We start from the raw sequence: 16,171 nt of genomic DNA, 5'->3' as shown, positions 1-16,171 counted from the left end.
AAAACAAAAAAAAGTATATATATATATATATATATATTATCTCTCTTAGCTTGCTTTCTAAGAAATAAAAATGACAACAATTTATCTGGTAAAAAACACTAATAACATACACTTAAATGATCCAATAAAAAATATTAGATAAGTAAATAATAATTAAATATAATCCTTTAAAGTTGTAAAGATTATTTGGCCATACAGCCCACACCCCTTCTTTAACATGTTGAAGACAATATTGACTAAATGAAAGAGATGTGGACAACTATGACATCAGAGTGTATATTTAAGCAATAAGCCCAGAGAGGCCGTAGGTTACACTGATTCTACAACAGCTAAGGGGCGTTGTTAGGCATGAGTGCCTAAAACCCCCCTTAGCTGTTGTAGAATCAGTGTAACCTATGGCCTCGAGTGGCTTATTGCTTTTCTAAAACTATTACTATAAATACCTTTCATAAAGTAAAGGCACAGTTTCATAAAGCAAAGGCACAGCAACTAGAAATATAACGTGTTATTCTTAGATAATCTTTCTTCCACGAAGAAATGCGATCGAGGTGTATGTTTATGCTGCATTTCACAACGTCGAACGTCGAACGTGATTCAGCCAATCACAATCAAGGACTGGAACTATCAGTTTTAGAAAGCTTAGTTGACAAACTACAAATACGTCATCTATGTTCATTTTCAACAATGACATCTTCCTCAGTGTCATATCCAGAGGTACATGTACTACTAAGCCAAGTTTGAACCTTTCTTCTGCAGAGTTCACGCTCATGCTCATCAGCTTCAGATGACAGAACTGACAAGAGATGAAGAAACAAGAATAATGACAACAATGTATAGTTTATTCTGGACCAGCTTTTTGTGTAATTCTAGCTGAATGTCTAACACACAGTGATGTCTAACACACAGTGATTTGACTACTATGCTAATGGTTATATAAGCATTTGTGAGCTCACCAAGTGATTCAGACAGGATTCCCTGAAACCTCTCTGTAACTGTCACTTCTCGTCGCCCCCACTCTCGCTGGAGTGTCTCCCTCATTTTTTCCAGTGGATCTTCATGGCTCTCATGTCTTCTCCTTTTTTGAGGAACCTCCTTTTTAGCTTGCCTGGCTTTACCTTCACTCTCTGACATGTGAAATAAAGTACAAGGCTCAGGGAGAAACCTAGCATTCAATAATAACTTTGATATTATTGGTTGAAATAAACTCACCTGAGGTACTCTGATATGTGGTCTGTGGACCAGCGCACTCTGTGGACAACTTTTCCTCCTCACTGGTATCAGAAGGTTGTTTATTGTTATGAACTGATTGGAGAATTGAAGACATCAAATCATTTATCAAACAGAAGAACGATGTACAAAACACAATGGGGCCAAGATTCCTGTCATTTTCATTATACAGTAGCTAGCAACTTGTCTACATTGCCATTCAAACAATGTTTGACCAGAATAGTAACTCACAGTCAGTGTGTCCGTCCATGCTTTTCTTTCCTTTCTGTGCAACGTTTTGACTGTACATTTTTGTCATGGTGTCTTCCATCTCTTTATCCATCTTGCTCCATTCTTTGTCCAAGAATCTCACCATGTCAGCATTTGTTTCATCTGGTTCAAAACTCATCTCCTCAACCTCAGGTGTTTGAGTCTCTGGATGAAGACTGAACAAGCTGTTCCCAGCCACCATCTCCTCGATCTTCTCCAACAGCTCTGCAGCTTGCAAACTTTCCCTGCTTTGGTCTTTACCCAAGACATGATATCTGTTCCCACATTTCTCTATGACCCAACGTAAAGGTTCTCCTTCACTCTCAATGTGCTCCTCAATACTCGTGTCACCAAGAAGGTCTCCAGATGTGAATAACACTATGGTATGTCTCCACACCTGCTCACCAAACATCCTCATGTTGTCTTCGGTGATCTTCCTCTGTTCCTCTCTGAAAGTGGTATCAGCAGGGACAGCCAAGAGGATAGCATGTGGGTTTTTACCATTAAGTGTCACACTTCTTTTCAGCTCTGTCTTCACCCAGTCTGGAGTGAACTGGGCAGAGAAGTATTTCCACCAGCCAGGGGTGTCCACAACGGTGATCTTTTTTCCCTCATCTCTAGATTTGCTCTCCGTCTGGATGGTTTGTCTCCTGCCGACTATTTCCTTTCTATTCAAGATTATGTTTTTAGCTGAGGTTTTCCCTGAGCACACCCAGCCCAGGAGGAGAATCTGGATCTCTGACAGCGAGTGGGCTGACAGACATATTTGTTTTTAGAAAATATCACAAATTGCAAGGTACTGAATGATGAGAGAATAAGGGATGCTCTCAAATAGTTTATAATGCTCAGTCAGTAAAAACTCACCTTGTTTACTGAGTATTTCTTTTTGTCTCTTTACCCTCAGGCACCGGGATCTGGCTTTCTCCTGATTCTCTTTCCTCGCCTCTTCAACGTCCTTTAAAACCTTCTCATCAACTGGAAAGTAGCCACCATTGTTTTTCGCAATGATACTCTCTATCATTTCCAGCATTAGTTGTGGGTTTATCATTCTTTCATTCTCAAATATGAGATACCTGTTTGTACATTTATCTATTACCCACCTCATAGGCCCATCATCAGTGTCATCATGCTGGTATTGGCTTCTGTTTATCCCGATGGATACCACTATGGTATGCTCCCAAACTTTCTCCCCAAAGAGCCCTAAATGTTCCTCTACAGACCTCCTGTTCTTCTCAGTAAATGAGGTATGAGTGTCAATGACTAAAATGAAAGCATGAGGCCCTGGTGGACACATAGAGAGACTCAGAACAAGCTCCTGTTTCTTAAATTCTGCTGTGTCAGTCAAAGGAAAGTTCCTCCACCAGCCTGGGGTGTCAATAAAGATCAGCTTCCTGCCATCGACCCTCCCTTCTCTCCTCATGCAGTTCACTGTTCGGCTCCTGGACTCAGGCTCTGGCTGACCAAGGACACTGTTGATCAGTGTTGTTTTGCCAGACTGGTTCCCGCCTACAACCACCACCTGCATCTCTGGATGAGGATTAGATAAAGGGACAAAATGGTAAGTATGAAACATGACATTGATGAGCCAGACAGATACTGAACAAGGGATGGAACACTTTTTTTCCTTTAAAGGGCTCAGTCACATGATGCAACAGCTTTGGTTTCTTTGTTTTAGACCAGTTTTTCACCACTTGAATCCCTAAATATCCCCCCAAAACAATAGACCTACTTCAACAGCATAAAACACAATACTTGTTCAACCATTGTTTAATCAAGTCTTTGTACTGTACCATGCTTTTGTCTGGGTATTCATTTGATTTTCTTTCAACTAACCCTGTCTTGACGCTTCAGTAAATTAAAGTGTAACCTGACGTGACTACATAGGCAGTGTTGCAAAACCATTGGCTTGTTGATAGACAATTTAAATTATACTGTTTGGGATTCCATATTGCAAACAACTCTTTGTCTTTGTGACTCACAACCTTGCTTTGGAGTCACACACAGGATCTATAGTATGACATTTTACCACATCTGCTCGTGGGCCACTATAGCTTCACAGACCACACTTTAAGTCATCCAAATTAATTTAATGATGTCATAAAAAATGACAACGTCTGATTCAATCGTAACTGCAATGATGATAATATAAACATATCAGCATGTTCATGAGTAATTACTAATTGTTGAGGGTTAGTGAGAAGAGTGTGTCTTTACTGGATACCTCAAGAACCATACACTACCAGGTCTAAGTATCCTCAAAACCCTGACATTTCTTACACTCACTCATAATGTCATATCCATTTTCGCTTGAAGTTGAGATCTAAGACACTGAACCGTATAAGATATTCAGAGTGTTATGAGAGAGAAGGGGCAACATTTTGGACTTTGACTTACCTCTCTGGCAAGGATGCTTTTCCTGAGACATGTTCTCATTTTATAAGTTCCCAAACTTCCCAAAGTTTTCGATTTCACCAGGATGAAAAAAATTCCATATAGTCAAAAAAGAGAAGGTTCAGTCAAATAGCATACTTCATCTGTTCTGATCATTGTGATGAAATGCCTTTATGAAGCGAAAGGGCCAGGGTTCACTCAAACCAGACTGGCTGCATGTTTGAACGGGTTGTCAAAACATGAAGAGGAAACAAGAACACAGAAAATTACTTGGGAGGAGTTACTGCGTCACGTGTGTCCAAGTGAACAACAAGTGATTTGGTGTGAATTTTAACAACAGTGCCATACGTGACTTGAAAATGACTGTACACAGTGTATGTGTGTTAAGGGTGGATATAGTTTGCATAAAGGTAGCCTCCGTTTTGCCAATAAAATGGTCTTTCCGTCCAGGTAGCATCAACATTTCAGCTATCCACAACTCTGTTTAGATTTAGCTATAGCAGCTCAGAAGGTATCGGTTGTCAGAGCTTCAGTATAATTCATGCACTAAGGAATTATTAGATGACATGCCTTTATGAAGCGGAAGGGCCAGGGTTCACTCAAACCAGACTGACTGCATGTTTGAACGGGTTGTCAAAACATGAAGAGGAAACAAGAACACAGAAAATTACTTGGGAGGAGTTACTGCGTCACGTGTGTCCAAGTGAACAACAAGTGATTTGGTGTGAATTTTAACAACAGTGCCATACTTGACTTGAAAATGACTGTACACAGTGTATGTGTGTTAAGGGTGGATATAGTTTGCATAAAGGTAGCCTCCGTTTTGCCAATAAAATGGTCTTTCCGTCCAGGTAGCATCAACATTTCAGCTATCCACAACTCTGTTTAGATTTAGCTATAGCAGCTCAGAAGGTATCGGTTGTCAAAGCTTCAGTATAATTCATGATCTAAGGAATTCTTTGATGATTTATGGAAAATAAATCAATATAGTATTATTAATGAAATCAGTGGATGGATGGATTGTCAAGAGGCAAAACAAATGTTTAGGGGAGTGAATATATGGTTCATTATTATGACCGCAGCGAAGCGGTCGCATGCCCAAATTTTCGCATGCCCAAATTTCCGTCAACGATTCCCGGGACACTGAAAGACCGGGGTACACGAAACTTGGTGGGCATGTAACCCCACATGGATAGCATGGAATCATCATTTTTCGTTTTGATCTGTAGCCCCCCCGCTGGACTGGACCCCCCAAAAGGAGGGTAGGGCAGACACAGTTTTCTGTGAATATCTCGAGAACCGTAGGGTTTAGGAGGACCATTTATTTTTTGTATGTTGATCTCAAGGGGCCATGTCAACCCATTCCATAACTACTCATTTTATGTATAGCGCCACCTAGTTAAACACAAAAAAGTAAAAATGAGGTGTTGTAATCGCAAGTATCTGTGACCTAACATAGTCAAAACTGCACGAAATTGGAAGTGTAGGATCATTATGACACCCTCTGTATGCATCCCATTACCACTTATTTCATGTATAGCGCCACCTAGTTAAAAATGAAAAAGCAAAAAATTAGGTGTTTTCTTCACAATATCTCTGGCTGACATGGTCAAAACTGCACGAAATTAAAAGTGTAGGATCATTATGACACCCTCCGAATGCATGCAAAGTTTTGTGTACTTTCGTTCATGGGGGGCCTTACAATAAAATAATTTATGTGTACATTTAGTGATGTACACCAATAAGGATTTCCGGGACAATGACAGACCTGGGTACACAAAACACACATGTGCACAAACAGATACACACGCACACACATACATTCAAAGTAATCATACGTATGACACATACTCACACAGTAGACATATATACGCATGCATGCACATGCACACACACAGGCACATAAACAGGCAAACACACAAGCACATGCACATGCACATGCACGCACACACACACACCCACATACCCACACACACATAAACATAAACATGTACACGCACACATGCACACAATTCAAGAATTTCTCAGAATTATGAACAGGCAAGATGTGGGTGGGGTTGTATAAAATGTATATTACATGTGAAATCTTTGAACTAATCATGTTTTGGTACTTGTTATCTAGCAGATACCAGTGAGAATTGAGTGTGCATAATGCAATTCAGTGAGACAGTTAGAATCATATATGCCTTTCAGCGTGACTTATTTTTTGTGGAAAACATGTGCTGGACTGGGCGGCGTTCATATTTTGTACCACTCTGCGGTACATCTAGTTAATGATATAGATTAGCCTTTAGTCATATTGTCATTTATTGATGTACAGCTTCTACTATCCGTAGCATATCAAAGTTCATACAGAGTAGGTCTATATTTAAAATGAATCATTTAACATATTAATCATTACATTGATACAGTATCCATATTTGATTAATAATTCAGGCAGATATACAAAAGATTAATTAAGAAAAAAATTTTAGGATACACCTATTGTGAGTTGATTTATCTGTAATGATGAGCAGGTCTGTTATCCCTCACATATACTATACATGTGTACTAAATAGATTTACACATTTACATGGTTTACATTTGCTTTTCAAACCATTTCCTCTGTTTCTAAGTCCTCATCTGACCCATATCCTGAAGTCAGATTATGCATCCAACTGACGACCTTTCTGAATGAGTGTTCCAGGTCATGCACATCAGCTTCAGATGACACATCTGCTGATTTTAGAACGTAAATACTGCTTTTAATAAACTTCATAAACATTATACAATGTGAATATGATTAGAATTCAAAGACACAGACATTTTGTAAAGACAGTACAAACCAAACTATGAACATAGCTTACCTGATTGCCTTAGATCTGATAGCATGTGCTGGCATCTCTCTGTGATTCCAATCTCCCATCTGCTCCACTCCCTCTCCAGCATCTCTCTCATTTGCTCCATCTGAACAGTGTTTACCTCACCAGTCTGCTTTTGGCCTTCATGTCCTGGTGGGTCACATGTGAGTATTAATGTCACAGTAAAACTCACTGAACATTTAATTGAAGATGCTGACAAAACCTTTGTTGATATAGAACAGAATCACACAATACACTACACATTTTATCGTCATTGAGGCAGACTAAAACATCAAACCATTTCTCCTAACAATTACCAGCCTGTTGTAAATTTCACTGAAGATTGTAAATGTCACTTAACCCAATAACATTTGAATGACAAAAAACAAATTAACAGGACATTACACCAGCACAGTCTTTGCACTGCGTTGCCAGGGACTCGTTGCTAAGGTCCCACCACTTGGCAGATCTTGGCAAGTCTTCTTGACAGTGTGCTCTCAAATAACAGTGAAATACTGCACATTTCACTTCAGACCTGGTCTTTGTGGTCATTGGCATTATCATTCTCAGTGGTGTCAAAATAGCAATGTGTGATGGATGCACCTATAGTGACCACACCTCATTTTTTCATTAACACACCATTGGGTGCACATTACACAAGTTCATTTGCTATTTACACAACGTGTGCATCTAATGATAACTGTGTTGGCCACAAACTCAAAAAGACAGTGGTGCCACACTTTGCGCTGTGATGCACTGGGCGTAACATAGGATCTTAGCACATTAATGTATTTTGAAACCAACATTTGAAAAATAAAAATGGCATTATGATACAGTTCATAAGTTTACACATGGTAAAGTTGATTGGCATGGTTTTATTTCAGTTACCCTATAGCTTAGACTGGGTAAACCAAGCCCGATCTGCCGGCAAATGGATTTCCCCCTGCAGCTCAGACTGGAACCCTGCACATTTACAGTATCTCTCATGCTTCTGTTCCACTTTTGCTGGAACCAATCACAAACTGGCTTATCCACCAGGCACACCAGGATTGTTGGTCTGATTGCTATCCAAGTGTACAGAGTCATTTGAACTTTGCCCATTGATCACGCCTCTTGCAGTAGCAATACAACAGCGCAGACTCCCCAGACTTATGTTCAATCTCAAAAGATTGAGCTTTGTCTGGTGATAGCCAGGCTACTAATAGCTGGTTTGATTTGCATTGAGAGATGATCTTATTATGGAAAGTACCCCATGCCAGTCTCTAGGTATGGTAAAGGGTATGTGAAGATGTGGGGCTAGTTTAATTCCAAAGGCCAAAGGAACTTTATCAGGATGAATAGTATCCTGGATCCATGAAATAACTGGTCTTTAAAACAAAAATCTGCCTGCCTTTTACGGGAATTTAACAGGGGTGTGTATATAGGCCCCCTATATTTTAAGGAAAAACTTTTATATATTTCTGATACATTATTCATTCACAAAGAAAATGTGTGTCCTTAAAGGTTGGATTTTCCTCATTTGTTTGATAAAGGCATTAAGATCATTTTTTTTTCCAAAATATTATTATTTTTTTTCTTCTTTTCAGTCATGGGTGTGTAAATATGAGCACAACTGTATGCCTGAAAATAGAAGATCTACAGTAAAGCAGAACATTATAGTAAACATACTATTCTAAAGATAATGTGAATTATACCTGTGAATCCATCAATAACTGTAGATTCCTTAATGGATGATTGAGTCTTAGGGGTGCTCAGCAACTTTTCTGAGTTGATTTCCTCCAAAGTACTTTGAGAGGACGGGTGTTTGTCACTAACTGATTACAGAAAACAAACAATTGCAATACAACTGACAGCATCTTTCTTCTGTTGAAGACAATATTACAAATAATACATACAAATTGACAGAAGGAATGGGTATGTAGGAATGTTGGGTAGATATAGAGGTTATTGAGGAATGAAAAAAAATAAGATGAAAACTCACAGTCCACATGATTAGTCTTGCTTGAGGTAGTTTCCCTCTTGATAATATTCGTTATCTTCTCCTCCATTTCTTTATCCATTCTCTGCCATTTCTCATCCAACAAACATGCCATTTGTCTTTGTACATCTTCCTGTTCCTCTGTAGTTCCTTCAACCACCATTATTTGTGTTTCAGGCTCTGGACTAAATAAACTGTTACTGGCCACCATTTCCTCTGTCTTCCTCAGCAGCTCCTTGACTTTCTCTTCTTTATCATTCCAACTCAGGACGTGATATCTGTTCCCACACTTCTCTATGAGCCACTGCAGTGGTTCTCCTTCACTCTCAATGTGCTCCTCAATACTCGTGTCTCCCAACAGATCACCACATGTGAACAGCACCATGGTGTGTCTCCATACCTGCTCACCAAACATCTTCATGTTATCCTCAGTGATCTTCCTCTGTTCTTCGCGGAAGGTTGTATCTGCTGGGACAACTAGAAGTATGGCATGGGGAGCTTTGGAATCTAGAGTCAGCCCTCCCTGCAACTCTTTCTTCACCCATTCTGGAGTGCATTTGGCAGGTAAGTACTTCCACCAGCTAGGGGTGTCCACCACAGAAACTCGTCTTCCAGAAACTTCTCCAGATGTTCTCTCAGACCGAAAAGATCTAGCCCTCTTTACAGCTTTCACGCCCAGAATGGTATTCTTTGCAGATGTTTTCCCAGAGGCTTTCCATCCCAAAAGAAGAAACCTCAGCTCTGGTAGTGAGGGGACAACCCCTGAATGAACAATTTGCAAATTGAAAGATTTATAATGTGTAAATCTGTCAATTGTTTGTGTTCATAGCTTTCTCTGCATGTTTAGTGAATACTACTTTGCAGACTACAAGATGACGCACAAAACAATTATTGCTCTGCATTAATTCGTCATAAAATGTGATTTGATCCTCAACTCCAAAGTGTGTAGGCCTATAAGATAATATATATTTTTTTAAATTGTATATCCAGTGCCCTTTGAAGTTAGGTGGGCACAAGCCTACAGATCTTTAATATTGTTTAAGTTTCCAAAAAGTCTTTAAGTATGCCCAATTTAAGATGATTGTATCATTTTGACATGCAATTATTATGTTTAAAATAGTGGCATAAAAGACAAAGAAATTACCTGCCATGTTCTGAATCAAGAATATGGCTACACAAAGTAGGAATAACCGTGATTCTGAAGTGCATGTAGTGAAAACAGATGAAGATCTGGCAATATTTTAAGAGAAATGTTTATAATTCAAAAGGGACCAATTGCTTACTTATTGTTGCCGCTGTTATTAAGCTACTCACCCGATGCATGTGGCGTTTCTCTTTGGTCCATAATCTTCTGCTGTCTCATCTTTGCTCTCTCCCGATGAGTGTTCCTCTTCCCTTCAACTTCTCTTAATCTTTCCTCATCAACCTCAAAACTGTTGTTGCCATTCTTTGCCACAATGCCATTAATTTGATCCAGTAGCTTACTGACTTCCTTATAACCTTCTCTACTGTCACTATAAAACATGTGACACCTGTTCCCACATTTCTCTACCAGCCACTTCAGAGCCTCCCCCTGAGTCTCAACGTGCTGCTCTGAGCTTTTATCCTCCAGATATTCTCCTCTGGTGAACACCACTATTGTGTGCTTCCAAACTGTCTCACCAAAGAGCCCTAAATGATCTTCCACAGACCTCCTGTTTTTCTCAGTAAATGGGGCATCAGTGCCAATTACCAGAATGAAAACATGAGGTCCTGGTGGACACTTGGTCACACTCAGAACAAACTCCTGTTTAATGAACTCAGCTGTGTCAGTCGACATATAATCCCTCCACCAGCCTGGGGTGTCAATAAGGATGAGCTTCCTGTCCATGAACTCACCCTCTCTCCTCACACAGGAAGCTGTTCTTTTCCCAACCTCTAGCCCTGCCTGACCGAGTAGAGTGTTTATTACAGATGTCTTGTGAGACAGATTGGCACCCACCACCACCATTCGCAGCTCTGAAAAAAAGAAAACACGTTCATCGTGAACTGTGGTCTTTTTAATGTGGGTATGCCATTTCAGGATTTTTTTTAAAAAGGGGGGCTTCAATATGTCAGAGAGAGATAATGGCTCACAATAGTCTCCAAGAAGACAAGCAACATTCAGCAGTCGGAGAGGTTAATGAAACTATAAACATGCCATAGTCGTTAAAAATTGCAGTAACATCTACAAGTGTACAAATGGACAGTAATATGATAACAAGCCACATTACATTTTATTTTTAGAATTTGTGGCCGACCACCTAAAACAGAACAATGGGTCGTACTGTAGTTGGTTTGTGAGTTGTACAGTAGTTTGGCAATTGGCACCCCTACTTTAAAGCCTTAAAAGACACAATGTATGTAATCCTGTTACATTATTCAGCAGATCAGTCAGACAGTTGGTATACACGGCTTACCTCTCTGAGGAGGAAGTTCTCGTGACATTGTCTTCTTCCTCTTCTTTTCCTCACTCTGTCATCATAACTGGAACAGCAGATAAATTGACTTCACTTTTCCCTTCACTCTTTCAGCATGACTTTAAGTGTACACAAACATAATCTCAAACTTTTCTAAGTTAGAGTCTTTAAATCTGTTGATAAATCTTACTCCCTGGCCCTGTGATCGTGTGTGTGTGTGTGTGTGTGTGTGTGCGTGTAAGTAAATATCTATTCAATGCAACTTATTATGGGTGTGGCTTATAGAAACTGGTCTGACTGCATTTTTTCAAGTTCAAGATACCTGACAGCACAACGTACTGTATCAACAATCAACAAGTATAATTCAAGAACACATAGAAATTAACTATTTACATGCAGTGTGTGATCTGTTTGTTCAAAAAAGTGTCACATCAAGCTTAATGCAACGTTTTCAAAATCATTTTGATGGCACATAACCTAATAACATTATGTACAGCACTTCTGCCATTATCTGATCGGCTCTCTAGGCGATTACCGACCTACACTGTCGAAACGTTGTAGTTTTGGGTAGGAAAATGCCCCCCTCCCCCCCTCTGAAATAGAAACGCAAAAGAGCTGCTATGCTACAGGAATTAGAAGATATTTTTCTACAGGCTGCGGTCGGTGCATTCCCTCTATATTGTATCGGAGTTATGGTCATACTTTGTTGCAAAAGATGCATATTTAGTTTGTTTATTATTGCGGTTCTGCAGGGGGACCCTGTGAGCAAATCTTACTAAGAGTGCCTATAAATCACAAGTTAACCTTTGAAATATACCACATTATACTAACATGGACCGAAGCCCAACTACTCACTCCTGAATGCTAGCATAATGTACTGTGTGTGTTTTTATATGCCAACACTAAACATGGCAGTAAGTACTAAATCAACTAAATCACTTCTTTAATGTATGTGAGTGATAAACATAAAGAAATAAGAAGTTCAATCAAAACCAATTTATTGTGAAATATACATACTGATAAAAAAAACAATGATAAGATAATTATGAATGTTGCTTATTTGTTGAATTGCATTGCCATATTTAGTGTAGGTAGTACAGATAGAATGGGTACTGACATTTTTATAGTGCACACATCACAAGTCTCTTTCCATGTTTAAGTTGTTCAATAGCTGTGAAGCTGTCCATCAGTCTACTGTGTCTGCTGTGATGGGCCTGAATCAATCTAAGGCAGCAGGTCAGACAGATAAGATCCAGGGCCAGGGTGTGGCATTCACAAACTTTATGATGGTGTTACAAGTTGATGAACCACGGAAACAATTTTGGAAACATTATTTTAAGGTACAAAAAACTCTTTGGTGTTGCTTTAATTAAGAAGAAAATTGATTACGAGAAAAATGTCCAAATCACAAACTGATGTTAGCTCAGTTATGTCTAAGAAAAATAAAGTAGAAAATGAATAGATTTACTTCCATATTTTCTTTCCCAGTTGTCAGACCTTTTCACCAGTTTATTGTTTATGGCATTGTGCTTTGCAAGAGATTTTGCCTAACTCACACTACTAGACTGATTACAGGCTGATTACTGTATTCATGCAGATTGTGTACAATTGTGTGAATTTCTGATACAGAAAAGTGATACAGTACAGTGTATATCCACATATATGAAACTTGAACATATTCCCTGTCGGGACTTATTTTCCTGATAATGACCAGCGTTCCATACATTATCCCGTTACATATTTCCATCTATGTTAAATAATACTGTATTTCCATGTACAGTATTTATCAATGAATTTCAAACTATCAGCGCGATTTCATGCAGCCAATAAACGGTTTATTGAGAGTAAACCGAATATGCGTGTGTCTTGTAAACACCTTATTCTGATTGAAATAAACCGAAAAAGGCCATATTCGGCTTACTAATAAACCGTTTGCACAACCTAGCATACCGTATGCCTGTTTTAAACAGAATATTGGGTCATGAAAACACCTTAAACGGAATATGCTCCCAGAAGGAAGTGGATTGTAGTCCTGCGCATGCTCAATTCACACATAATTAGGAGAAAATGTCATAATAGCGACATTTTTAAAAATATTTGTGAAAAACTTAATGAGGCTGGCTATCGACGTACGCCTGAACAAGTGAAATACTGGTGGAAGACCCTGAAGACGTTAGGCCTATATCATTCAGCCAAAAGAGGGAATTCCACCAGCGGAGATTTACGTCATGACGTTGGGAGCCTATTTGTGGGCTGCGTCGCTGACTTATTCGGAATAATGTCGATTGCTATGTAAACAGGAATATGCTCAAAATGTGACATTCCACTTGCTTGTAAACAGGTTGAACGGAATATTGACATAAACGGAATTTGGGCAATAAACTGATTCAAAACCGTTTATTGGCTGCATGGAACTGCGCTGTATGAGTAATTCAATATTGGACACTTTATTTTCTGCATATAATTAAATATATTCAGCACAGACTTTCATGCAAGATATCCTAATATATGTCGGGTTCCACACATATATATATATACATTCTTGACAAACAAGGTGTAACCGAGGTCTTAATATTCCTCCATACAGTACATTCCGTAATACACCTATGGCTTCCTCCTCCTTTCTTTCTCTCCCTATGTCTGTCTCTATGCCGCTGTTTCTCTCTATTTATTTCTAGGTTGATTAGGATGGATTTTCCTCAAGATGGTGTGAATGCTGTCAGTGGAAATCAGACAGGCAGAGCAGCATGTGCTGTGTCCAGCCACGTGTCCCTGAAGGATGAGGAGTCTGTTACCCATGGACAGCAGGGGGTCAGCAAAGGACAAGTGCTATCATATCCAAGGTGAGTTGTTACTTTTGTTACCTGTTCAGAGATGTTATACACAGACTTGCAATAAAAGTCCCAACACACAATCAGTGTAACAAGACAATAAGGCAATTAGTCAAAATCTCACGTGTATGTCGGTTTAGGTTGAAGTGAGATGAAAACATCTTCAACATAAGGTGTGCTAAAAACATTTCCTCAGGGTTGGCAGGACTGTTAGTTAACCTTCATATGCTACAACAGTGCAGATATGCCTGCTCTGGTAAAGCCCTCAGGCCCCACTATCAGCACTCTTTTCACTGAGTCAACACCACATGTAGCGATGGTGTTCAGGCCTCAGGCCCCACTATCAGTCTGTGGACCGCATTCAGCACTCTTCCTCCAAAGATTCAGTTACACTGAGGGAAGAGGTGCAGTGCATACAATAAGTCAACACCACGTGTAGTTATGGTACTTTGTTTTTCATTAGTACTTTAAAAATGTGCAGACACCTTGAGTGTGTATACTATTTGTGTTTCTTTGTGTGTATATATGTGCTTGTTCTTGTTGAAACTGGACTGGAAGCAAATAGACACTACTGAAGTTGTGTACAAGATCCACACAAAATATGGGCATCTTTCAGATAACATAATTTTGTTTTAGTCGACACCACTTGTAGTGATGATATAATTACTTTACTTTAAAAGTCTTAAAGGAGAATTCCGGTGTGATATTGACCTAAAGTGTATTGAAACATGATACCGAGTGTGAACGTATGTCTCATAGCCCATCTCGGCTTGTCCCCTGCACTCCAAAATCTGGCTTAGTTAGCCGATGCTACCAACAGCTTTTTTCAATAGTGGTGCTTCTCGCATCGGGCTAGCCATGCAAATAAATCACTGTTTTACACCCATTTACGAGGCTCAATGTATCTCCACACTTCATTGGTAGACTTCGAGGGCCCTGACATTTAAAAGCGAGACATTGAGAACTTTGAAAAAGCACTGGTAGTTTACTTACAAGGCGATTTATACAGACAGTATCTTCCACGAAGTTTAGCGTTTGCAGCCATCTTGAATTTAGTCCGCGATAAGTCGAAAGCAACGAGTAAGAATGAACAGGTATGATAAGGGATCAGATTCCAAAAAAATAATTCAGTGGAAATGCATGGATTCCAGTTTCTTCCAGTAGCAGCAACTGGAATCCATGCATTTACACTGAATTATTTTTGGAATCTGATCCAAAATGGTGGCCATTTCAGTAGATTTACTCACTAACATTGTTGTGGAAACACAATAAGCATGGAAACTAAATGCACACTTCCTGCAACTGCATTAGCCTAACGAGAAAAGTTACTCCTCTAGTAAGTATTCACATGAAATAAAACAATAAAGCATTGAGACCATTCAACAAAGCACACTGGGTAATAACAAATTCAACACATGAACTTGTTGCTATGGACTCGTCTCTAGGCTTCCTCAGTCATTGTAAAGCTGCCGAAACTGAACATTATCCAAAACTCAATTTCTCAGACGAAGCGTCAATTTGGGAGCTTACACTCCTTCCTTCTCAAATGACTTGAAAAGGCCGTTTGCACAATTTCACAAATAATCACAGGGACCGAAAAATACCTAACATGCCAATTTTTTCCGGGTTTATCATTTTAACGTTTCCCCGCTGTCTTGCCGTTTTAATATTTTCCCGTAGAATATCCCATATTACTGTAATACTCTCATAACATTAGTCCTGCATTCTGGCCTGTCTCTGTGTTGTCCTGTTGTTACCCTTGTCCTTCCAGTGAAACAGATGTATTCAAATCATCGTTTTGCTTGCTTGAATCACGAACTCAGTGTGATGTTAACCTAGGCCTATTTAAGTTAACGGCGTGGTTGTCGTTGAGAACCACGATTCATTAGCGCTTGCAGTGTTCGGCCGTAGGCTATGCCTACGTGCGCACCTGCCAGGCTACTCAGCTAGACAACGAATCGTATGTTCACTCCAAGTTGGCCTACCATAACTTACCAACTACACTGTAGACCATAAACTGGCTATTTATATGGCCAAATGTATTTGTTCAACTTTATGAAGCAGAATTACGCACTACTTGGAACGTAACACATTTGTGTTGGCAGGAGAGAGAATGACAGCGATTAACAAATTGCACTTGTTGCTGGTTACCAATAAATAGGCCTACTATATATTTTTTTGCAAACAACAAAAACAGAAAGCATGGAGACAGCAAAG

General features: G+C 39.4%; 2 protein-coding genes across 3 annotated transcripts; both read right to left on the bottom strand.

The window, feature by feature from the left end:
* Nucleotides 1-466: 466 nt before the first annotated feature.
* On the bottom strand, nt 467-4,908 carry LOC125298028 (GTPase IMAP family member 8-like). The gene is made up of 6 exons (XM_048248662.1): nt 3,871-4,908; nt 2,341-3,003; nt 1,459-2,229; nt 1,210-1,302; nt 954-1,124; nt 467-793 (listed from the first exon to the last, which is right to left on the bottom strand). Exons 1-6 carry the CDS (start codon nt 3,899-3,901, stop codon nt 663-665), a joined length of 1,860 nt encoding a protein of 619 aa, XP_048104619.1. The 5' UTR covers nt 3,902-4,908; the 3' UTR covers nt 467-662.
* Nucleotides 4,909-6,156: 1,248 nt separating this feature from the next.
* On the bottom strand, nt 6,157-11,349 carry LOC125298003 (GTPase IMAP family member 8-like). Of its 2 annotated transcripts, none has more exons than XM_048248620.1 (6): nt 11,124-11,349; nt 10,000-10,683; nt 8,689-9,447; nt 8,402-8,521; nt 6,714-6,857; nt 6,157-6,585 (listed from the first exon to the last, which is right to left on the bottom strand). In XM_048248620.1, the coding sequence occupies exons 1-6, from the start codon at nt 11,149-11,151 to the stop codon at nt 6,458-6,460; spliced, it is 1,863 nt and encodes a 620-aa protein (XP_048104577.1). In that variant the 5' UTR covers nt 11,152-11,349; the 3' UTR covers nt 6,157-6,457. The 2 variants fall into 2 exon arrangements, with proteins under 2 accessions (XP_048104577.1, XP_048104578.1); XM_048248621.1 differs by having other exon boundaries at nt 6,157-6,582.
* Between the last annotated feature and the right edge of the window lie 4,822 nt (nt 11,350-16,171).

The sequence above is a fragment of the Alosa alosa genome, chromosome 7 (assembly GCF_017589495.1).
Source record: "Alosa alosa isolate M-15738 ecotype Scorff River chromosome 7, AALO_Geno_1.1, whole genome shotgun sequence".
In the NCBI taxonomy this organism is placed as follows: Eukaryota; Metazoa; Chordata; class Actinopteri; order Clupeiformes; family Clupeidae; genus Alosa; species Alosa alosa.
Note: the sequence above shows the minus strand (reverse complement) of the source record. Positions and strands in the feature narration are given on the sequence as shown.

Bases quoted from the DNA above. Each gene is read 5' to 3' on its own strand.
- LOC125298028 (XM_048248662.1), bottom strand. From the start codon at position 3,901: ATGTCTCAGGAAAAGCATCCTTGCCAGAGAG. The intron at 2,230-2,340 runs GTGAGTTTTTAC...TATGTCTGTCAG, and splicing joins AGAAATACTCAGTAAACAAG to CCCACTCGCTGTCAGAGATC. The intron at 1,125-1,209 runs GTGAGTTTATTT...TTCACATGTCAG, and splicing joins CACATATCAGAGTACCTCAG to AGAGTGAAGGTAAAGCCAGG.
- LOC125298003 (XM_048248620.1), bottom strand. From the start codon at position 11,151: ATGTCACGAGAACTTCCTCCTCAGAGAG. The intron at 8,522-8,688 runs GTGAGTTTTCAT...TTCTGTAATCAG, and splicing joins CAAGACTAATCATGTGGACT to TTAGTGACAAACACCCGTCC. The intron at 6,858-8,401 runs GTATAATTCACA...GTGACCCACCAG, and splicing joins AGTTATTGATGGATTCACAG to GACATGAAGGCCAAAAGCAG.